Below are 25,454 nucleotides of genomic sequence, written 5' to 3'. Positions count from 1 at the left end.
TAGGTTAGATTCTTATCTGGCTCATGAGATTTCAGTGATGTTTTTTAACTTGAAGGTAAAAGATAAAGGGCTCCCCGAGGGCTAGTCTGTGGACCAGTACAAGAATCACCTGAGGAAGTTGTTATAAATTAATATTCCTACACCCTACCCCTACCAGAAGAGATTCTGATTCAGTAGGTCTTGACTGGAGCCTGAGACCCCTTTTTACGAAGCTCTCCAGGCATCTGTCGTGCAGTTAGTCTTGAGAATTACTGGGTTAGAAAGACGATCTCTGGGACCTGGGCTCTGGTTCAGTGATTCTGTTAATAGACATACACACACTATAGTGTGACTTCTTGCAAAATACACACATATAGTGCTTTTCTTCAGTAGATTGCTATAACACAATATAGAGACTTTTTCCTGCTCTGGTATATCCCAGAAGAGCAGGCCCACATATAGGTGGAAATATAAACACATTCAATACAGACAAAGAAGTAACACACATGAAGATTTCTGAGAATAGTGCAGTGGTTTCCATAGTGCTGACCACTTCTCAAGCACTGTGTTTACAGTACATCTTTGTGTCCAAAGTCATGCATGATCTGTATTGCTAACACACATTACGATGATGATGATGATGATGATGATGATGATGATGATAAAGTACCAAAATCTGTGGATGATTCACTCCTTTTTCCCAATCTGATTCCCTGGACAGAATCCAGGACATTAATTGGGCCATGTTTTCTAATGGAAGGAAGCACTGAAATTGACAGCTCATTCATTTGGGTGGGGCTTTCTCCACTGTTTCCTGGCTGTGCAGAAAGCCGACGCAAATTTAGACTCTTGATTAAAGTCTAATCTACTGATCATCCTCTCTTATATTTCTTACTAACCATTCCTAGGCCCTGTGATCTTACCACTGCCTAGAGTTAAGATTTGAATTAGAGGGTAGTGAGAGTTTGCTTAGGTTTGGGCCAAAGCCCTATGCTGCAACCAAGTTTATTGGAAAGCTGTTGAGAGTTATGGACACACATACAATTGATCATAAAGCAGTACCTCATTCTCATTTGGCAGTATTCTTTCAGTTTACAGGAACCTCTGGGAACTCACAGGGAAGAGAGATGGCTCAATCAAGACAAATTTAGGCATTCCCCCAGGCATTGCACAGAGCCTGAGGCACTAAAGGTATTTGTTGTCCAACCAGTTGATCCCCCAGAGCAGACCAGAGATAATCTGGGAACCAAGGGTGGGTGCCAAAGTCTTCACAAAGTTTAGATATGATTTTTGTTCACTTATGGGATTATGGGATGTGATTAGTGCTGTCTCATTGATGAAAGATATATGATTTATTAGCCATTCACACAAAATAACATAGTTTTGTTTTTGTTTTTGTTTTTTTGCAGGGAAAGATTTTCCCTGAGCTAACATCTGTTGCCAATCTTCCTCATTTTTTTTTCTCCCCAAAGCCCCAGTGCATGGTTATACATCCTAGTTGTAAGTCCCTCCAGTTATTCTATGTGAGCAGCAGCCATAGCATGGCAACTGACAGGTGGATGGTGTGGTTCCGGGACCAGGAAATGAGCCCAGGCCACGGAAGCAGTGAAAGCACTGAGCAGGGCTGGCTCACGTAGCCAGATTTTTGTGTCTGGTCATCTTACTTAACGACAAGTTACTTTGTTACTTAACAACAGGGATGCGTTCTGAGAAATGTGTCGTTAGACGATTTAATTGTTATGCGAACATTATAGACTGTACTTACACAAACCTAGAGGTATAGCCTACTACCTACTAGGCTGTATGGTACTAATCTTATGGGACCACCATCATATACGTGGTATGTCATTGACCAAAATGCCATTATGTGGTGCATGACTGTATTTAAAAATTAATTTGGTGGCAAATGACATAAACCTAGATAAAAGAAAAACAGTATAGATTCACATCCCTTTAAAGAATAAAAAAAATTGGGGTTCAGATGTGGCTGGATCCAGGATCTTAAAGAATATCAATAGGACTTTACTTTCTTTTTCTTCTTCTGTAACTCAGACAAGCTCTTTTCTTTCAAATTAATGGGAATGGTTCTTAATGGTAATCTCAGCCTTGCATCCTACATGCTTAACAACCCCAGTGGACAGAGAGCATCTTCCCTGATGACTCTAGCAGAAAGGTAAAATCAGCTTAGGAAACATGAAAAATCAATAGCTGTAGAGAGAAGAATAGGCTATTCTGATTGATCAGGCGTAGATTATGTGACCAACCTTACCACTAGAGGTGAGCTGGAGTAGAAGGAGTACCCACCTCCATCAGAAAAGTGTGGTTTTTAATCACCCATAGGGAAAACAAATTCTATTGCCCAAAGAAAGGGAAAAGATGCTAGTCAGGCAACACAAAGATGCCTACTACTGTCATAATACCAGGAATTATTCTCATTAGAGTCAACTATTTCCAATAATAGATTCACGGAAAAGGCTAAGAGAAATCAATGGGTCTAGCCCTCTACATTGAATAAAGATGAGTTTGTCAACAATTATTTATCAAGCATCATAGTCAAATACGAAGAGTATGGAATTTAGAGTCAGACACACACAGATGTAAATCTTCACTCTGATATGTTATGGCTATGTAACACTGATCAAGTTACTTAGCCTCTTTTATTTTCAGTTTTCTCATTTGTAAAATAAATGTAGAAATAACCTAATTTATAAGAATGTTAGTTAAATGAGATAGTGTATATAAAAAAGTACAGTACCTCACTCATAGTGGATGCTTAATAAATATTAATCCTCTGCCTTGAACATACTCTCCCTTCATCATTACAGCTTTTTTCTTGTGATAAGCTGATACCTAAATCATACCAGCCAGATAAGAAATATCCTACCTTGAAAAACCTATGCTACAGGAAATAAACAATTAGGATATTTTATTGAAGTTCAACTTAAATCATGTCTTTTCATCTCTTATCTATTCCTACCTGCTCATTTATCAGTGAGAGTAAAGAGCAGTGGGTCACTATCCTCTGTAATAATAATTCTTCAAACAATAAAAATCAACAATTCAGTAATTTTCACTCTTCTACTGGTCTCCAAGTTTCCTCTTGTATATCCTCCAAAAATGTATATTCTATCCTTTTTTTTTAATCAGGGTATACACAGAAGCTCTACCGAGAGAGCCTTTTATCTGGTTATATCATTGTGGTATCTCATTGCAAACCACACACTGTAATTAAAGCTTTTATAAGTTTTATAAAAGTATATGATCCATCTCCCCAAGAATAATCTGGCAGTGCTTAGCTCCACCCCAAAACTTACAGCCGTCCCCCCAAAATAATTAATACAAGATCCTGTAAAATGGTGCTCATTTCCCATCCTTGATTGCTAAGTGGTCATTGTAAAAATCAGCCCTGGGCTTCAGGTAGAGCACTTCTCCTGCATAGCATTGGTTAATTAACTCTCTGTGTATATGACTTTCAACAAAAGGAAGTCTTCCTCATTATTTACTTCTGATGTTTAATATCTAAATGGCTCCCATTAAATGTGATAGAAGACTTTTTTGGAAAGATGTGTCCTTTGGAGAGGATCAGATGCCAAATTAACCCAAACATCAAGAGAGATGGGCCAAAGAGAGTGAGAGCAATCATTTTCTAATTCGCCTAAGCCTTTCATGTGGACAAGACTGAATACCAGAAAAGGGCAGAAAGAAATGGTGGAAAGAATAGGAGGGAGGGAGGGGGGGACAGAGAGAGAGAGACAGAGTGCACAAGGGAGCATGCAATGGGTCTCCCATAAATTATTCCATTTGGACTTCAATTACATTGATTGATATGCATTTTCCACTGATAGGAAAATGAGACTCTTATTCCCTCCAGCCTTGTTTAGCCTCCAAAATAGCAAAGTAAAACAATGTCATTCAGAAGCAATAAATCTGGCTGGGGAGAGAGCCCCACTGACAGCTTCCATGCAGAGCTATTAAAAAATGGAAACAGATTAACTTCTTGGCACCATCATTTTAATGTCTGGGTCTCCTCTATCCCCTATGGTTCTCATAGCCCCTAATCTTCACTGTGGTAATGCGCAGTGTACTGTCTCCTCTCCTCATGAATGGCACAAGTTGGACAACCATCCAACCTCTCCGGTAATCATTCCCAACCTCATCATTTTGAAACTAATTTCAAAAACATGAGGATATTTGAGTTTCAACGTAACTTCATGAGTAGGCAGGAAATAACTTATCTATATTTTACAAATAAGCATATTGAGGCTTCAAAATAAACTGAATGACTTTACCCGGCTTGTAGGTGGTGAAATCCAGATTTGAACTTGTGCCATGTCTTCTATGTCTTCATGCCTGCGGCTCCTTTGATATACATTCCCCTTCTTCCCCTGATTCACCCAGGAAACTCCTACTCATCCTTTGAGGCCGTGAACAAATGCTACCTTCTCTGTGAATCCTTCCAATCAACCTAAACAGTTAGTCGATATCTCCTTTAGCAATTTTCATGCGATTTGATGAAATTTCTTAATCTCTATTACAATTGTTTTTTACTTCTACAAATAGAATGAGATGACTTCAAGGATAAGAATAGTGGCTTATTATTTTGTTTTCCCAGTGGCAAGCACATTGTATATGCTCAACTAATGTGTACTGACTAAATTAATTAATGAATAAATGGTCTTAAATTACACCTAATGAGGAACTCCTTCAACAAAATGCTTCCTAAATAAACATACAGGGAATGGAAGTAGCCATGGGATGGAATAAAAGGGACCATTTTCTTGTGAAGACACCATGATGACTGGAGTGGACTAGTGGGTTTGGAGAATTCTATCATTACAGTCATGGTTATCGGAGCCCAAGTTTCCCTGAGTCTGGTTGATGGGTACAAGAGATCCCTTGATTTGCCAAAATGGTCTATAGCACAGGCATATATTTCATAAATGAATCCAACATTACCCAATCCTCCTAGATCCTTTGCTACCATAAGTTTTAACTTCTTTGTAAGGTTTTTACGTACTAAAGATTTTATTCTTTATCTACTCTGATCTATAGGTAAATTACTGAACCATTCCCTCACACGTAGCAGTATGTTATGTACTAGAGCCAATCTCTGTGTAGGCTAGAGGGAAGCTGACTGTCTGACTCCTTGGAGAAGACTGACAGTTACTGGTTATGGTTCTTTTTCCCATGACTAGGCTCCTGGTGGAGCAGAAGACATCACAGAGAAAATTCACAGTGATCAAATGGGACAACCCATCACAGGCCTGTCTTATCTCCCATAACACCTCCAAAACAGATTGTTTTCCTTTCTGAGGTGAGCTTTAGCATTAGAAAATTCAAGAATTAGCCCCACCTACCTCAGGATGTATCTACCAGTGAACCAATCAGGGCAGGGACTGTGACCTCACCACTTTCTAGCAGAGGAAGAGACAAAGACCTAAGATCAAAAAGTCTGGCTTCTGGTTGAAATTTTGCTTCTGGTAGAGCTTGCTCCCATATACATCAAGGAGAACTACCAAACGAGCTATCATGCCTATCCCCACTTACCGCCTAAATCAAACCCAGTCCTCCTCTTTCTGCTGGGCCTCCTTAGGTTCTGACAGTTCACAGAGACTCTCACTGGTTCTCAAGCCACCTTTGCTTTGGGACCCTCGCTTGTTTCTCTTTGACTTCACACATGAAGCAAACTTGAAATTCAGCACGTTCCCTAACCAGCTCAGCTCCTGGAACTCCAGACTGGGTTAAAGCGCCACCTGGAGAAGAATTCAAGTAACAAAGCATGTCCCTGCCATTGTTCTAGGTGGATGAGACTCTACCGCTTAAGCTACCATTTCCTCCGAAACGCAGCCTCGTTTCTGACCTCCCACATCCTTTATCATGGGCATCACATTTGGGTACTTGGTGTACTATTTTACAATAACTTTAAAACTGCCAATAACCACTAAAAATACGGCTCTGGGTATGTAAGCCTTAACTCCCCAAGTAACTTGTAAAGACCTCACAAGCAGACACCATGCTTTAGATCTTTTCCACACTCCGTAGATTAATCTTCCATACTATCTAGGTTCTAATAACCTAACAAAAGTAGATTACTCTATTTGCAACTCCAGCTCAGATATTCATCTAAGACATATGTATTATCCCAAAAGGTCCATTTGTCTAGTCAGAAAGTTTAAGCACAGAATGTTAGATCTCTAGTTTCTGCAGTGAGAATACAGGAGGAGTGACAATTTTACAGATTTTGGACAAGCTTTTTTGACAGTGTAAACCGACAGTGGACATCTTGTGTTTCCCTCTGATGACTTAAGAACAGAATACGAACCTGCATTTGCAGAGGTGAAAATTTATTTTTGACAACTGGATAGCCCATCTAATTGTCCCAGGCACTTTTCTTTGTTGCTTGCTTTTTTGGAATAATTGAATTGAAGGCCAAAACACCTCTAGGGCTGTAAGCTTTGATAATGAATTACTAAATGGTTTTCACCTATCTCTAAAGAGAAAGAGCAGCCTGTCTGGCAGCTGACAGTATAGTTTCTGAACTTGACTAATGCAATGAAGAGAAAGAGGTGAACAAAATGTGAATTGGAGATAACATATGAGTTTTTTGATAATGAGCACAGGAAGTCTGTTTCCGTGAGAAATATGATGACAGGGAAAACAGGCATGCTCAAAAATCCATCACTGTGCCTGTGCTCTAACAACAGTGGGAGTGGCTTAGCAGACAGCTCTCTCTTACCAAATTCTAGTCACCCATATGTACTAGGCAAAAGCAGAGTTAGGACAGAACCTATGAATGTGATGTCCTAGTAGGAGCCTGGTCACTACCACTCATAACCCAACATCACCTAAATCAACATATTAAATAATCTAATAATCCTTTTCACTTCTATTTATGAAGCCATTAGCTGCACCCCAATAAACACACATTGATTTATACACTTCTACAATGTCTATTTCCATTCACCCCATGAGAAAGACACCCTAAATTATATTCAAATAAAACAAAGCTGGACATGGCCTGAAAACCTGGGAAGGCAAAATACTTTCTCGGTTGCTGCCTTAAGCTTGTGCCACTGAGCCCAAAACATAAGCTTCTCTGTACTCCACAGAATAATAGTATTTTAAACAAAAAGATGGATTAGCCATCACCGAATCTAATGCCCTTATTTTTCAGACCGAAGAAACTGGGGCCTAGATAAATCCAATTGCTTGCATGTAACACAGTTTAGCACACAGGTCTCCTAATTCCCAGTCAGTATTATTATATTATATTAATATATTATTATATTATTAACATTATCATACTAACATTATATATTGTTATATAATATGAATGATAAGATTTTTTTGTTCTCCTTTGCTAACCACTTTCTTCACAATTCACTGACTATAGTTAGTTTTTAAGTTTCAACTCAGTTCTCTCCAATATTCTACTTTACCCATCCAGACAACTCAACTGCTTGTTTGGTTTTCATTGTTACTTTTTACAGAGGTCCTCCCCAAATCTTCCACACTAGCTCAGATCAACTTTCTCTCCAGGGACAGAGATCCAGAAGTCCACATTGTAACTGTGGATGTTGACCTTGGTACTTCACGTTGACACCCAAGCAAAAGGTTGAAAGCCCCCTGCAATCCATCACTATCTATCAGTGCCATCATTATCTTGCAAACCATCTCAGATTTCCTAGGCTCCAAGACTGGCAATCTAACTTTTACATCTACTTCCAGATTAGCAATCTAAGCCATAGATGACTTAGAACTCTTCTCAGAGATCACCCTGCCCAACGGTTATCATCTATATCCTTCATAGCCAATCTCCCCTGCAGCTCTGCCCAGCCCCATTCCTTCTCTGTTCCACAGAATTAAAGGGGATAAAGTATATTAGAGGGAAGCGAGTGATTGACAAATGGTAGACACTGGATAAATGTTACTTGGCTGTGAATTTAGTCAAATCTTGATATTCTTTGAATACCTGGGCACTATTGCTTTGATTTCTTGACATTTTTAACTTAGCTCCCTACTGGCCTTCTCACTTTTACCTAGAACCCTTCGGCTGTTGGTGAACATGACATGGGTTTTGTGATTGAGGCATTGTTAATTATAATGGCAATTTTGACAATGGTGATGAACACTATGATGAGAGCTACCATGTAGTGGGCCCTTACCAAGTGCCAGGCACTGTGTTAAACCTTTTACATGCATTTTCACATTAATCCTCACAGTAACTGATGACTTAGGTACTATTATTCCCATTTTACAAATGAGGAAACTGAGGCTTAAAGAGTTCAAGAAATTCATCCAATTCATCCACTTTAGAGCCCTAGTTCTTGACTATGTGCCTTATGCTATGTTCTTATTTAGTACTTTAAAGAGATGAGGTCTCCCTCTATATCATATATCTTTTCTTGTTCTATTCCTTTTAATTACACACTATCTTTTTCTTTTCGCCTCAAATTGTCTCAAAGCTCGAAAGTCTCCTCTTTTGAACTCTCTCTGTATGAATCTCATCCTCTTTCAGCTTCGATGGCAGTTCTCCATCCATCTCACACCCCATCTGTGCCTGAAGGTAATCTTTTTCCTCTATAGGATCTGTGCTCAACTCTTACCCTCCTATTAGTGAAATCTCTCTTTTTTATACAGACCGTTTAAGGCAACATCTAGTTTTTATAGAAAAAAATTGTTGCATGTATATCTATGTTATAGGATGTCGTTATTCAAACTGCTTTTATCTGGGGAAGTTTTTCCCACTCAGGATCAGCTGCCTTATTCCCCAGCTCTGAGGGTTGGATCTCTGTGATCCACAGGAAATAAATAAGCCAAACCTTAACTCTTTGACTCCTGCCATAGTTGGCACAAGCAATTTCAGCAAACTGGCAAAGGAGACTAACTAAAGAAGATAGGGACCTCACTCTTGGAATAGGCCACTCTGGACTCCATTGACCACCAGGTCAAGAATAATCTCCCTTCTAGCCCCAGTATATTTCTGCAGGATTACACTCTTCACATTGCTCCTTCTCCATCACATCCTGCAGCATCCTCTGCCTGCTTAAAAAAAAAAAAAAAAACCTTCTTCTTTTGGCTCTTTTTCTAATGCAGTGCTTCTCAACCTTGGCTACCCATTAGAATCACCTGAAAAGTTGTTAATAACTACTGTGGCTTGGACCTCATCTGGGCATATTTTCCAAGTGGTCTGCAGAGTAATCTGATCTCCCATCCCATTTCCTTTGTGCACCAACCTCATTAGCCCATGTGCTTTTCCTTGACCCTACCAAGCTCATTCTCACCTCAGAGCCTTCGCACTAGCTATATCCTCTGCCAGGAATACCCGTCTCCCAGATCTTTCACACAACTGGCTCTCGCTCCTTATTCAAATCTCAGTTTAAATATCACCTACTCCAAGTGGCCACTGGCTTCCCTCTCTAAAATGGTGTTTACTCCTTCCAATCACACTCTATCACATTCCCTTGCTTTAATTTTCCATAGCACTACAACTATCTGATATTACCATATGTATGTATCTTCCTATTTTTAACTGTTTGTCGCCATATAATCAGCATGAAGGAAACAACCTTTCCCGTCCTGTTCAGTGCTGTTCATCCCTGGGACCTAGAACAGTGCCTGGAATATAGAAGGTATTTAATAACTATCTGTTGGATGAATGAATGAACTGGCATGCAGAAACCATTCCAGGCAAAATTATATCCAACTTCCTCTCAAAATTAGTTCCTAGAGCAAAGGGTCTACATTCCTATTCTATCTGCTAAACTTGATCATTCCACCCAAAACTCTTTGAGCATTTATACCACTACTCTTTTGGTTACGGCATCTTCCACCTCTAAGTTATCAATATAACCTAGCTCAAATTTCATGTCTTCCACAAAGTCTTCCTTATCCCCTGACCCAAAGTGACTTTTCCTTTCTCTAGTCCCCTATAGCAATAATAATTGAAATAGTAGTTAATGATGTACTATCTGTGATATCTCTTTCATTGATGCCTTGGAACTGTTTGCTAAAGAGACCTTGAACTCCTAGAGACCCTGGGCACTAGGTTATTAAAGCCATCCTCTGGTTCCCTATAGCCTTGCAAATCATAAAAGAGTATCAAGGATAGCAGCAGAAACTCAGGTATAATGCTGAGAAATCATGCTCTGTTTAAAGCAAAGATGCAGATAAGTGCCACATTCCTAGATCTGAGTGAGAACTTGGCCACAGATTGAAACAAAACTGACCTAGAACAGAACATGCCTTAAGGAAGATCAGTAAGTAACATTGTAGAAGCCAAGCTTATGGAAATAAACTAGATATGGAGAGATGGGGAAAAGTGATTGACAGTTAACCCACTGGCAATAGGACTGGGGACACTAATGCATGTCAGGGAATGGGAGTACATGGATTACGAGGACCTTAAATCAGTTTTTATATCGATAATCCCAAATACAAGATAGTTGGGATGGGGTTTGGTCCCTTAGCCCATTAGCTGATGGTGAAGACCACAATAAGGCACTTTGATCCAACAAATTTGATTCCAAAATACTTTAAATCTTTTTTTGCACATTGGATAGTGAGTTTAAAGAGTTACTGCAATCTCAGTGACTCAGTCGTTACTTAACACCTCACGCATTTATTTTTTATCTGCTCAAGTAGACTGTATGTTCCTTGAATCTCATAGAACTGTCATACTAAATAAGATTGTCTAGATAAAGTCCTTTGAAAACTATAATTTACCAAGCAAATATGGGATAGGATTTGAATTGTGAAATAAGTACAATTTTTCACTATCTCCTGCCCCTTATCCACCCTTCTTTTTCCACCCTCTTCCCAATTTGTGATCTTTTTCCTTAGACTAATGGGCAAGATCAAAGGAAAGAAGGAAAGGAAAATCAGATGATAACAATAATAATAATAGCTAATATTTAATAAGTACCTACTGAGTGCCACGCTCCTTATAAATATCATTTTGACTCTCACAATTAAGGCTTGGAAAAGCTGTACAAGATCACACAGAGCTAATTAATGTGGCAGAGGCAGAATTGGAACCTGGACAGTCTGATTCCAAAGCAGGGTGCTTTCTGCACCACCAGGCTGCCTTCCTTGTCAGATCCAGAGTCTCTGAGATTTCTGTTCCCAAACCCAGAGATCCAAATGTGGGAAGGAGATGAAAAGGAAGAGGGTTTTACTAACCAATGGTCTGGGACAAGACACACCGGAGCAGATAGAATAGGGCCAGCTCACCCTTACTTCTCTGAACACAGGGGCAGAACTGCTCAGACCTTACAGGGCAGAAGGCAAAAATGTATCAATAACACGCTCAGAGATGAATGCCCTGACTTCCTTCGCAGTAAAAAGAAATAAAAATCTCTTATTCTCAGAGATCACAGCTTAAAACCCTTTTTACTTTGTGGTTTTTGCCTGCAAGCTCCTTTTTTCTCTCTCAGGGTTGCAGGAGAACCTTGGCGGGAAGTGATTTACCAGGCTACCTTCCAGAAAGGCTGCACATCTCTCCAAGTTCCTTTTCCCCATCTCCTCCTGCCAAACAAAAAAACTGAAAGTGACTGTCTAGTGACCTGGCCCAAGGAACTTGCCTAGGAAGTTGTTACACTCTGGTTACTACCTAAGGGTTCTTTTTACAAAGTAAAGGTAAATCACTGTGGCAGATATTAGCCAGCTGCTCTTTGAGCCTGATTCCTTTTCTTTCTGGCTTCCTTTCATTTTCCAGTCTCCCTTGCAGTTAGGTCGGGCCATGTGACAGATTTAGGGAAATGATGGGTACCACTTCCAGATCTGTCCCATATAAACCTCTCAGGTGTGATTCCTTCTATATCAGTTAGCTTTTACTGGACCACCCCCAAGCTTAATGGCTTAACATAACAAACATTTATTATTTCTCACAATTCTGTGGGTAGGCTGGGTGGTTCTGATCTGGGCTGGCTTGCCTGGGGCTGGATAGTCTAGGGTGGCCTCACTTACGTGTCTGGAAATTGGCTCAATGTTATCTGAGGTGATGGGAATGAGACTTGGCCATGTATCCCTCATCATCCATCAGGGTATCCCAGGCTAATTCACATGGTGGAAGGTGCAGGGGTCCCCAAGGCAAGCAAGACATGACAAGCTTCCAGACATTTTTCAAGTCTTTTCTTGCATCACATTTGCTACTGTCCCATTGGCCAAAGCAAGTCATCTGGCCAAGCCCAGAATCAGTGTGAGAGGGGATAAACCTAGGGCCCAGATTCAGGGAGAGAATTACTGTGACCATTTTTAGAAAGTATGAATAATGATAGATAATATTTGTTTCACATGCAATATCAGACACATGGCATGCATGTGTCAGACATTGTGCATTTAGTACAACTACCCAATGAAGAGGCTGAAAAAATTAAACCTTTGTAGATAATATAGCTTGTTCAACTCCCAAGTCGTGGAGCTAGGGTTTAAACCCAGCAGAGTGACTGATGCTGGGGCTGCTCTCACGGGAGTAGCAGAACTTCTCCCCTATGGAAGAAGTTCATCAATTCACCTAGGAGCTGGAAATCCTGGGTTCTGGAACTAGATCTCCTGGGAAAATAAGCAAGTGGATTTATAGATCCTTTCCAAATCTAACACTCCATGATTCTAAGTAATGAAGGATAAATGGCTAAAAGGGAAGCTGTCCATTTCACCTTTTTAACTCCTCTTCTACCATGGTTAACCACAATTCCATCTGAAGCTCCATTTTACTTGCTGACTATGATATTGTTGCAAAAAAATCTCTTTCTCCCTCTCTCTCTCCATCTGTGGATAGATGCCTATGCTGAGGGCTACCTTGGAAGCTACTTGTTGAAGATGGCAGAGCCTCCACCAGCTTGGTTCCCTACTTTTGTAGAGCAGAGCCTCACTCTCCACCCACAGCTAGGCTTTACATACAAGTGGGAAATTAACATCTATTTTGTTAAGCCACTGAGATTTTAAGGTTCATCTGCTAATCAGCTAGCATTAATCTAGCTAATACAAGCAGATATCTGTGATGAATTTTTTACATGCTTTCTAAGAGATGACAGATGAGGAAACTGATCAAGACATACCATTGAATCATGACAAAAAGGTTATGAGCCTATGGCTTAAAACTTGCCCCATATATCCATATACTGAATCCTGGGAAGCACATGAGTAAACATTGGCCCTGTAGTTAGATGTTTTTCTTAGCTCTCGGGTGAGCAAGGCAATAAATATCTTCTCAGTGACATCAGAGTAGGAGACACTTGGAATGAGAAGATACTGGGGTGTGGAGGCAGTGACAAGTCAGGGACATGCTTTACTGCTCTATTCAAGCCAGAAAGAAAACATTTCTATAATTTATGAAACCTTAAGCCATGCAAGAAATAAAATTTGCTCTAAAGCAACCAACCACACATGACCATAGGGAGAGGCAAAGATTTGGTGCTTACTAGCTGTCAAATCAGGGTAGAAGTTATTATCAAAGTAAAAAATCAATGCTAACAATGGGACACTGGTACTTACAGCACTTGGCCTATTGCAACCTCTCCTAGGTAAGCATCTCAAGAATTTTCCATGAAATTTAGTCTGCAAGACTTACAGAAACCCTGGAAAGAAGTGAGATGAACACTTAGGGCCAGGAATCAAGCAAAGAAAGCAAATACCCAGAGTTAATAAGGAACAGGGCTTGGCTCAACCTGCAAGTCATGTTTGAATTTCCAAATTGTTTGATTATTTTACACACTTGAGTAATTTTCTTTCTGTGGTCCAGCTAGAATTCTGAAAGCAAAATGATCAGAGTTTCACAAAATGATAAAATTTATAGCACACCTCTGAGATATGTGGATATGTTCAGTATCCCAAGAGGGACTCCTTACAAAAGACTCTTTGGAAGCATCTCAGAACCAATACCAACTTAAGTAGAGAGGATTTCTATGCTTCCTCGGACCCCTTGAAATTAGAGCTAAGCATAGAGTTTCAGAGGATTAAAACCTGAATGACCAATCTTGGTGATGTTAAGTAAGAGTAATTATTATTATAGCTCCCTGATATTGAGCACTTTCTACATGCCAGGCTCACTGTTTCATGTACTTCACACATATTAACTTATTTTTTTTCAGAATAAGTTCATAATAAAAATATTACTGTTATTTCTCTTTTATAGATGGAGAAATTGAGGCATGGGGAACTTAAATAATTTGCCCATGGTCACATGGCCAGTGAGTGGCAGAACAAAGATTCAAACCCAAGCTCTCTGTCCTTAACGCCACACTTGCAACTATTATGTTACTAATACTAATGCTTGCATAGCAAAAACAAAAGCAAAACACAACTATTGGAACAATCCTTTCTTGTTCTAGCTGCCTTGGACATTCAGAAGATGAAGAAGCATTTTTATCTCCCCTCTATCAATCAAGAAGATCCTAGGCCATCGTTTTCTGAGTTTCAGATCCTTTACTTTCAAGATCACTAACAACTTCTGTGTCTCGGGGCAGAAAAGTCAAAGTGATCAGGCACTCAGAATTCAACTTCCTTCATATAAAAGTTGGTCTGGGAGCCTGGGCTAATTGAGTGCTGGAGTTTAAGGAAACAGAAGAGCCCAACCAGAGGGGATGAGCTTTTCTGAGGTTAGAAAAGGGATAAGGAATTGGTGAGTTTCTGTGAATAACAGAGTTCCATGTCCCCTTTGAAACAATGCCCAAGATGGAAGAGATTGCTGCAGGCTCCTATGGAACCAACACTGGAAACCAACACTGTAGCCTGGAGGGAGAAGAAAGTCTCTCTCTGGCCAAGTTAGTGGTCAGTAGAGAAGGCCATTATGAGGAGTCTCTTTGCGACCAGCAAAGCTATGAGCTTGACAGACAGCGAAGGACCAAACTGGAAAGTTGTATCATGTGGCAAACAGAAATAATTACAAAGGGGCCCCATGGGAAGGATTCCCCTCTGCCCCTGTTTTCCTGATCTCATGAAAGTCCCACCCAAATTTTTGAAGAATCCTAGGAAATGCGTTCCCTCAAACATAATACAATTGATTTTTCTCACACATTTTTCCAATAGATGAGAGCTCAGAGCCAGATTTAATTTGATTTAGGAAAAATAAAATAATATTATATTTCTTGCACTTGAGTGTTATAGAGCAGTATTCCCTACCCATACATTTATGGTACTGCATGCAAATACTGCCCATGCTCTACAGATCAGACTGACAACCTTAATGGTTGATTACATGCTTAAAATATTTTTTTAATTGTGGAAAATATACAAAACGTAAAATTTACCATTTTATGTGTACATTTCAGAATCATTAAGTATATCCACACTGCTGTGCAAGCTCAAAATCAATTTGCTTAAAGAATTCACTGTGGTGGTAGAAAAGAAAACTTTTAAAGTGCCTTTTGATACCTTTAGGGCAGCTGGTTAAAACCGGCCACATTTTTAACATTGTAGATAAAAAAGAAAATACACTTTGGCCTTTAGAAAACTCCACAAAAGACTTAATATTTACCTTCTTGAGCATGGTAGTATCAATAGCTCCTATCTTGGATTCTCTGTACTGATTGTCTTGCACAAAACAGACATAAAAAAAGGCAACTGTAAAACAGCCCTAAAATAGACAACCTGAAAACACTTCAGAAAGCTAGATGGGAAAAGCTTATAAAAACCCATCTGACCACAAAAGCCTGAGATCAAGTAATAATGCAAATATAAAGAAAGCCATTAACCTCCGCCTTCACTCCTACTGGGCACCGGTGTGCCGGCGATTACACACCATAATGGTAGTGACTTTGAGTAAACCTTGGTGTGATTTGTCAGGCAATCTGAGACCTGTAAGATGCATCACTGGATTCCAAATGGAGTCCACCTTGTTAGAGAAGATTGGTAAATACTGGTGTTAGTGTCAATCAACCCAGTTTCTGTTAGTCACACTCTCAAGTTTTTCTCTTTCTGGTATTCCAAGCTAGGAGAGTGTGTCATTTTCCTGAATGAGATCAACATTCATATTTTCCCAAGCATTCACAGTCACTTCTTCTTCCCTAATAAGGCAAGAAATCCAGGCAGACTCTGGATCTCCAGAGTTTTATTTCCATACATTATCCTCATCAAAAAGCATTTATTAAATAACACCCAATTATAGACAATGCCGTGAAAGCCTTCATCTCTGTATAAAGAGAACTATATAGACACAAGCCTAATCCTCTAAGAGTTCATAATCTATTCAAAAACGAGCGACAGGCACAGATTACAGCTTTGACTCCCCACTCTGGTTTCCTAACAACTCACGGAGATTCAAGGTGTCTCAGGAAGTGTCACAAAATTCCCAATATAAAATGAATGATAATTTACCTTAATTTTAAAGGTAACTGGCATATCAGTGGATAGACTTCACCACCACTACCAGCACACACACACCTCCAATTAGAGGCTAATAGCCACATTTTGGTTACAATTCAGGAAGCTTAATTTCACACATGAAATATCTAGGTAATGTGGAATCAAGATAATGTAAGACTATACATATAGACTTCAAAGATATAGAAGGGTGATTTTACAAAATGGAATAAATCTAAGCTTCACAACTCCAGAAATGTTGGTGATCAATACGAACTCGTAGTTCATGCTAATCAAAAGGGAGCCAGTCCAGCATCTGCATCATATACCAGTGGGGCTAACCTTTGGAGAACAGTGGCATGGCCATAGACACCAAACAGTGACCACCAATAGTGATGTAATAACCCTGAGAAACACTCTTCCCTCCCAGAGGAGAGCATGCGCAGCATCACAATATCTGCAGCTCTTTCTAGTCAAACCAACCTGAATTCAGACCTGCATTAGCCACTTGTAGGCCATGTGAACTTGGCAAAGTCATTTAACTCCTCTGAGCCTCACTTTCATCTATAAGATGGACATGATGATTTCTAAACACAGGGTTGTTTTGAGAACTTTATGAGGTGGCTTATAAAATGCCTAAAATACTGTAGACACCCAGCAAAAAGGGTTCTCTGATTTGAGTAACATAAGTTTTCCCTCATAGAGCAGTAAAACAGGGGTCACTGATTGGAAGGCTATATGTTTTATTTGGCCAATAGAATGCTTTAAACATTTAAATTAAATGCAACATCAAAAAAATCAGAAAAACTCAAATAAAAATATAGATTTTCAACATTTCTTAGGAAATTGAAATTTCCGGCAAAACGATGACCATATTTCCCCTAGGCAATTCATTCAGTGATCCTAAAAAGGGCAGTCCCCTTTGGAAGGGGCGTGTCCTCTTCCGGTCACCACAGACCCCACCCAGCAGGCAGTCCACATTCTCTGCTCGTTCCAAGCTTCCCTAGACGTTTGAGTTTGAAATCCTTGCTGCAATCGCAGGGAGCCTGGTCTTTAAATAACATTGAAAGGAAAAAGCCTTCTTTGGCCCAGCTAAGAACAAGAAGCTGCTCATGCTACTTGTCTAGATTTATATCTCCATGACAAAAACAAAGCAAATCTTTCTCTCCTGTTCTTGCTCTATTCCCTCCTCCACCTCCTCTCCAGAAAATGTTCCTATGTGGGCTGACTTCAGTCTGTGCACCTGACAAGGCCTAGGAGATCAATGCTTCATCGTTCTCCCCGGATTAGCTGGTTTGATATTGACCCATTCTACCAGGCAGATAGAATGTGTCAGCATATGATCCTGGTTGTAATGGAATAGTCTTACACTTGTTAAATCGCCAAGAGTTCTGTATAGCCTCAGAGCGAAGACTCAGAATGGAGTCTTGTCTCGTGTGTCCATGCCCTAGGAAGTTGTTGAGGCATGGGTGTAAGAGCCAAGACCTTTTCTTGTGGCCTGAAAGGAACAGGCTAATATGAGTAGATGAGGCCCACCTAAAGGTCCATCTTTGAACATCCTCTGTAAAATGGGGACAATAATGCTAAATTTCAAGCTTATTACTAAGGATTATTTAGCATAGTGAATGTTAAGTACATGCATGTAGAAAGCACATAGCATAGCATGTGGCACATAGTGGGAACTCAGCAAATATCAGGACAGTGGCCACCCTATCAGAGGACTCCCATAATTAAAGGAAGGATCACTGTGGTGTTTTATCACCAAAAGGGTCCCTCAGCAGAACTCCTAGGAAATGATTCTCAACACATGGTTTCAGGGCCACCCATATCAGAATTACCTGGAATGCTGGTTAAAAATACATATTTCCTAAGACCCCCTCCCCACACACAGAGATACAAACACGCACGCACCGGCTGACCCATTATCTCCTTGTTAACCTCTCCTTTAAAGACACCAAACAATGAAAGACTAAACAGAGAAAATTCTCTTCCTTTCCATGTCCTAACTAGTAAGTGGTTTTGCCACAGAGCTTGAGAACTAGTCATTCTTCAGATTGTTATTCCAACTAGTCACATATAACACATATAACACTGCTAATGCCAGTCAATAATCAGCAAATTGGAAGACTTTGGCAGAGTCTGCACTTACTCTCTCAAGTAATTATTTATTTAACCAATGGCTGCTGACTTCGCTGAGCACCCTAGTACGTGATGAATGATGATCCGCCTCCCTCTATGACTTCATATTCAGTTAACTGGAGTTCCCCAAAGTGAGTCCCATAGAATGGTAGTCTCAGGGGTACCAAAGTGTACCAATAGTCAACTCAGAGTGGGAAATTAAGAACCCTATCCCTTCCTGGAGATTCATACTACATACTAGCATATAAAGGCAGTGAGAAGTCCTGCAGTCAAGAATCCTATTTAATTCCAGTTAATTCCAGGTTTTCCATATTTACGTGACCAGAGAACTCTGCTTTTGTGGCTTCTGGGTAACATTCTGCAAAATAGATTTTCTGTGGAACACATTTTGGGAAATTTTTAGGGTCACTGTGTAATTTGTCATCCAAACCATTCGCTTTTAAGTGAAAGGGGAGCATTATTAATTATTACACTGGAATAGCGGATATAAAGTGGGCCTGTCCTAGAGAAACCAGGACATATGGTGACTCTAGAATGACCTCCTCCCTTTGTTTGGTGTCGCATAAAACCCACCTCGGGCTTAGCCCTGTCCCAAGACCTGGGACAAGGCTTGTCTCTGGTCAGGGAGAAGAAAAGAAGTTCAAGACCCATAGCCTTAATCCTGATCCTGCTCTGATTGTGGTCCTGACCTGTCCAAGCCCTTGTACCTCATATCTTATCATCCTTCCCTGGCTTGCCCAGACCACAAGTTGTTGCTTTAGGCCTGCCCCACGCTGGTCCTCTCCAAAGACTGAATTCCCAGTCCATGTCTTAGATCCCTGCCAGACGTCCCTGAGGGCAGGCATCTGTCCTCTCCTGTAAGGATGAAGGGCCTCTGCCTATTGCCTGTAAGGATCTGCGGGCTTCTGGGATACTCACCTGTTATCTGCTGCTTTCCTGGCCTGTTCTTCCTGGTCTCCTTGATTTGCATCTGGCCACAAATCCCATCATCTTGTTATCAACCAAGCCTTGTTTTATTTTACCATTTCTAAGACTAGCTTTTAAAAAATAACCTAAAGGGGAGCAAACATTCAATTTAATGTTTTGCCTGCAGGTACTATTTTAATATGCCAAGACTTGCCATTAACTAAATAAACAGAGCCAGGTAAGCTCTATTAAGTCACCAATACACATTTACCCATCCTCACATTTCTGCCAGACAATAAATAGAAAATAAAATGACACTATTCCCTTTCCAAGTAACTACAGCTCCTTTGGTACATTATTTAACCTTAGATATCGTCTGATGTGAAAACAGAGCTCCTTCACAAATACATATAGAGTTTGGAAATTACAAAAATTCACACTGGACAGAGTCTCATTGTGTCAGACCATGGAAGAGAGTTCTTGGGAGGACCCAACCACCGATGCTCCATTCTTCCCCAACCATCCTATAGTCATTCACCCTCTGTCTTCTCCTCTCTGTTTGAGTAGTTCAAGATTTCCAACAGCATCTCAAAACAAATGGAAAGACAAGGGAGTTTAACCCTTGGGTACCATTTCTTGCAATTGCCCTAAGTAGCTAGTGTCATATTAGAGTAGCTGAGGCACAACTCGGTCCATTTAGATTATAAACAGAAAGCAAAAGCTGACATTTTTGACAGGCAGGCTGCTGCTCAAAAAAAAAAAAAGTGTAAATAATAAATGTAAAATTCATTCATCAAGCTCTTATGCATTTTTCAGCTATTGCTATTCAAATACGGAAAAGAATATTCATAGACTATTGGACTGTGTTGGGTAAGCAGCCTTATTACCCAGCATGCTCAGCCCATAGCCCCAGACCTAGTGGCTCCTGGAAGGCAGTCTGCCCTGGAGATGACTGATAAAATTTATTGACCCAAGTGTAGCAGATACGTTAATTACATAAACTAACATTTATCCTAAACATGATTTCTTTTCTAGGCATAAAGCACAGTCAACCTATGTTACGAAGGCATTGCTAGAAAGGTAGCAGGCAGATGACAAGGCTCCTGAGTAAGCCTTTCAACATGGCAGGTGTTCCTGTGCTGGGGGAAGTAGATGGGAAATGCTGGTCATACGATCTCCTGTGAGGCTCTGACAGGGACGGGAAGAAGGAGATCATCTTTGGGAAAATGCCTCTGGGCCTTTGTGGATCTCCTTGGAGATCCAATGTTCAGTCTTGTTTTGGCAGGTATGATGGATCCTGGGGGGACTACACAAAAGATCTCTCTGCCAGTTTCTTCATTTGCATAAGGCCCTCTAATGCCCTTTCCAGATTTAGTATTGGATAATTCTTTGTAAAAAACAATATTCTTACTTTGGCATCTCACCCTCAACCACATGTCTGTCTGTCTCTCTGTCCGTCTCTATCTGTGCTGACACCACAGAAAATAAGAAAAGGACTGACAATTATGAATGGAAAAGGGGTAGCTCATGGGTAATTTATCATGTCTTAAGCTTCTTCATATCAACTACCTTCTAGAATTGAAAAATCCCCTTGCCCATGGTAGACAACTTCTAAAATGGCTCCCAATGATCCCTGCCTCCTAGTATGCATGCCAGAGTGTAATTCTCTCCACTTTTTTAGATCTAGTGAATAGCTTTTAATGAATAGAATACAATGAAAGTCATGGGATATGACTTCCCAGTTTAGGTTACAAAAGACTGTAGTTTCTGTCTTGTTCACACTCTGTGGCTTTTTTCACCTGTTCTCTCAGATAAAGCAAGGTGCCCTATTATGAGCTGCCCTAGAGAGAGGTCCATATAGTAAGGCAATGAGGGAAGCCCCTGGCAAAGCCAATGAAGAACTGAGGCCCTCAGTCCACCAACGTGCAAGGGACTGAATCTTGCCAACAACCACATGAGTGAGCTTAGAAGCAGAACTTTCCCCAGTCAACCCTAGAGATGACTGCAGCCCTGGTCAACACCTTGATTACAGTCTTGTGGGAGAAACCCTGAGCAGAGGACCCAGCGAAGGCATGCCTGGGTTCCTAACCCACAGAAACTGTGAAATAACACATGTTGTTTTCAGCTGCTAAGTAAGTTCTGGGATAATTTGTTATGCAGCCATAGATAATATATCCTGCCTTTGTAGAAGGACCATGTGGTAAGTAAAAGAAAGGGAGAGAGAATAAACTGGGAGTGGGGCAATAAAAGAGGCTTGATCATCTGCATTTGCCTGCATCCTCTAGCCTCCAAAAAGAATGAAAAAATAGAGCTACACACTCCCATTAATGGTAATGAGAAACAGAATAAAGATTTGGAGGATAATATTTGAGCAAATAAGTCTTTAAAAACTTAGAATATATCTTATTATAACCCCACCACCTAGCACAGTAGCTGGATCATAGAAAATGCTCAAAAAATATTTGCTGAATAGATAAAATGAGTGAATGACTCCTCATTTCAGTCTAAATAGCACTGACTAGAATCATTTGAATGGAAACAATTATAAGGGAGCTTTTCCTGGCATCTCTATCAACCTGCAACCATGTTCCTCTGTAGCTGTCTTCCCTTTGAATCCTAAGAGGAGGTAGAGAAAGCCTTTCCCAGCCAGATCTCATGGAATACTATCCTACTTTTCTCTCAGCTTGCCCATTGGTGGGAAAAAAACCCTGAAGATCCAAATATCCAGATTTACTAAACAGATAAAGTAGGGGCTAACCATCCTCACTTTATCACTGTGGAAGGCAGCTTCTCTTTACAAAGTGTTGCTTTAAATAGGAGCTCCCCTAGCACCCCCAGGTACTTGCTTCCAGAGCATTAACCACTTAACAGAGAGGCTGAGAAGAAAAAGAACCTTAAAACTGTTCTCTTTGTTAGGATCTACTGCCCACTGACAATCAATCAGAACGAAGACAAAGCATCCCTGGAATTACAGTGTTCATTAATGGAAAGATGGGTTTCTATTTACAGGAGAGAAAAAAAAGTAAAGCAAAACTATAAGTTTCTGAAAAACTTAAAGTTTCCAGAACTCTGCAGGAAAATTGAAGCATGGCTATACTACTTAGACCTGCTCTGATAAACTGGATTCTGTGGACTGAGGTAAAAACAAACTAACTAACTAAAGTTAAGCAAAATAAAGCATCTGAAAGACAACTAAGAGGTCAGGCCTGCTATGGCAGACAAACTAAAATGGTCCCCAATGGTCCCCACCTCTTGGTATTTACACCATTGTATAATCTCCTCCTTTTGAGTGTGGGCAGAACTAGTGACTTCTAACTAGTAGAATATGGCAAAGGTGATGGGATGGCACTTCTGTGATTACCCAAGATTCACCTTGCATCTTGTTAGCAGACTCTTCTCTCTCTCTCTTGCTAGTTTTGATGAAGCAAACTGCCATGGTGGGGAAGCCCATATGGCAAGGAACTGACAACAGCCTCTGGCTAATAGCCAGCTAGGAACTGAGACCTCTAATTCAACAACACTCCAGAAATAAAATTGTACCAACGACTGTGTGAGCTTGGAAGCAGATCCTTCTACAGTCATGCCTTCAGATGAGACCCTAGCCCTGGCTGAAACCTTTATTGCAACCTGTGAGAGACCCTAAGCAAAGGACCCAATCGAGCTGTGCCCAGGTTCCTGACTCTCAGAAATGGTGAGATAATAAATGTGTGATGTTTTAGGCTGCTAAGTTTGTGGTAATGTGTGAAACAGCAAAAGACAACTAATTCACACAGTTATAATTTTCATTTAACACAAAGTCATAAAGAGTTATGAACAAGTACCTCTTCTGTGTTCTATCCCAGGGAGCAGTGGGAAGCAGTTTTTCAATTGAATTGAGATTCTTCTTTGCACCAGAAATTTGAATATATTGCATTAGGTTTGGGAAAAATGACGAGAAAGTCTCTGAGACTTTAAGGATGAACCTTAGAGGCCCATATGAAAGAAAACTAGCATTTGTTGAGCACTTATCTGTGCCAGGCACTGTGTTAGGCAATTATCTACCTTCAAGAACATTATCTAATTGAATCTTCATAATAACATGATTCTAAATAGTACTAGTGGTACTACTAAAAGAAGAAGAAAAAGAGGAGGGCGGAGAAGGAGGAGGAAAAGAAATAATAGCAAACATTTATTGAATACTTATTATGAGACTAGAACTTAAGTACTTTAAAAATATTGTTTCATTTAATCCTCGCAAATATCCAGTGAGGTAGGTTATAATTATTATAACCATTTTACAGCAATAAAACTAAGGCAGAGAAGCTAACAACTTTGCCCATGGTTACATGACCAGTAAAAGATAGAGCCATGATTTGAACCCAGGCAGTCTGGCTCCAGAGTTCCCCACATTTAATTTACACATGCTTCTGAAATGCACTTAAGTCACCACTGTGATTATCCCCTTAAATGTGACATTTTTCTAGAGGTTTTCCCATACCTTTGCACTAAGATGGGTCAGAGCAAGTGGAAATGTAAGCACCACCACTGTATCTTCAAAGCTACAAGTTCTGTAAGCCAAACACTTATTACCTTACCCCAACCAAGTCTGTGGAGGAATGACATAGAGATATATCAAACATACCCTAAAGTCAAAAAATGTGCCTGCTTGTCCAAGGTTAAACTCTTTCTGGAAAATACACAGAGACATACATAGTTCCCCACTGGGATCCCCACCTGCCTGGACTGTGTATCAGGACAGAGTCCCAGAAACGTCAGACAAGTCATTGACACAAAGACAGAAATCAAACCAGAGAACAAAAGAGCCAGACACAGGAAGAAATTGCTTTAAATTTCCAGGCCGGCAGAAGCAGCTGGAGGATCATCTCTCTCTGCCTGTGCTCAATTGTTCCTACTCTGCTTTCTGTCTTTGGCTGGCAGCCCCAGTGACACTCCCATCTGGCGCTGGCCTTCTGCAGACACACTGAACACTCTCAAGGGCAGGGACTTGCCTTCATTCCATGAAATGTATACTGGGTACCATGCATGTGCCAAGCACTGGACTAGGTGTTAGGGATGCATCCACAGCTCCCAGTTCTCACAAAAATCCCAACTCTCTCCTTCACACTTCACATGTGCTGGGTCCTTGATAGGTTGCTGGATGAACTGGTAAGGAAAGAACTGATGAAAAAGGGAAAGGAGAGATATTGAATGTAAACTTGAGCTGCTAAAACTCTTCCTCTAGAACAAAAGGAAAGGGCTTTGGATCAATTAACTTTGTGATCCTAATAACAACTCTATGATACATGTTTGATTATTGTTCTCACGCTATAAATGAGGAAACTGAGGCTCAAATAATATAACTTACCCCAAGGTTCTATAGCTAAAGTAATGGGCAGTATTCAATTCCAGGTAGTTTGAGGCTATAGTCCATGCATCTAACCGTAAAATATACTGACTCCCCAGTAGGGTGTCTGGCACAAAATTGTCGCTTAATAAATAGAAATTGGACAGATGGATGGATGGACAGATAGACAGATGGGTGGACAGATGGTTGGATGAAGGAATGATTGCATGGATGGATGGATGGATGGATGGATGGATGGATGGATGGGTGGATGGATGGATGGATGGATGGGCAGATGGATGAATGGGCAGATGGATGAATGGATGAATGGACAGATAAATGGATTTACTATGTAGATCCACAAAAGGAAACAGAGTGGCAGATAAAATCCAGTGTCTATTTCCAGGTTCGTGAAAACAGCAAGCGATAGCTTCTCTCTTCTTACAAATCAATACAATTCCTCCAAGGCTGGGGCTTGTGGCTTCTTTCATTATGTAGGTGGTGGGTAGGTGCATTCTTTAAGAGGGTCATGGAAAGATGGCAAGGCAGATTTATGAGTTAAGGGGTAATGAGGCCTCAGACAATGTGCTTGCATAATTGTATAACCACTAATTATGTCTGTGGCTGTATTGGCTGGAAATAATGACAAAGGTAATCAAACCTCATGGTCAGGGGGAAAACGTATTACCTTTTCTACTGTCCTTTTCCACTGTCCTTTTCCTAGGCACCGTACACTCTTGCATTTTACCAAGAAAATTTGGCATAAGGAACTTCAGAGTGAACAGTAGGTGGATCTAGATGCTACAAC

The 25,454-nt window shown here is 40.4% G+C and overlaps 1 protein-coding gene across 1 annotated transcript in view; it reads right to left on the bottom strand.

The window, feature by feature from the left end:
• The window catches only part of NRXN3 (neurexin 3), a 1,476,736-nt gene that overhangs the window by 1,210,221 nt on the left and 241,061 nt on the right, over positions 1 to 25,454 (bottom strand). Inside the window, 3 exon segments of the mRNA XM_058567468.1 lie at positions 5,214 to 5,243; positions 8,409 to 8,419; positions 18,286 to 18,308. Of these exon segments, the coding sequence (XP_058423451.1) occupies positions 5,214 to 5,243; positions 8,409 to 8,419; positions 18,286 to 18,308 (64 nt within the window).

Source organism: Diceros bicornis, chromosome 24 (assembly GCF_020826845.1).
Source record: "Diceros bicornis minor isolate mBicDic1 chromosome 24, mDicBic1.mat.cur, whole genome shotgun sequence".
Lineage (NCBI taxonomy): Eukaryota > Metazoa > Chordata > Mammalia > Perissodactyla > Rhinocerotidae > Diceros > Diceros bicornis.
The sequence above is the reverse complement of the archived record's forward strand: the minus strand, read 5'-3'. Positions and strand labels throughout refer to the sequence as shown.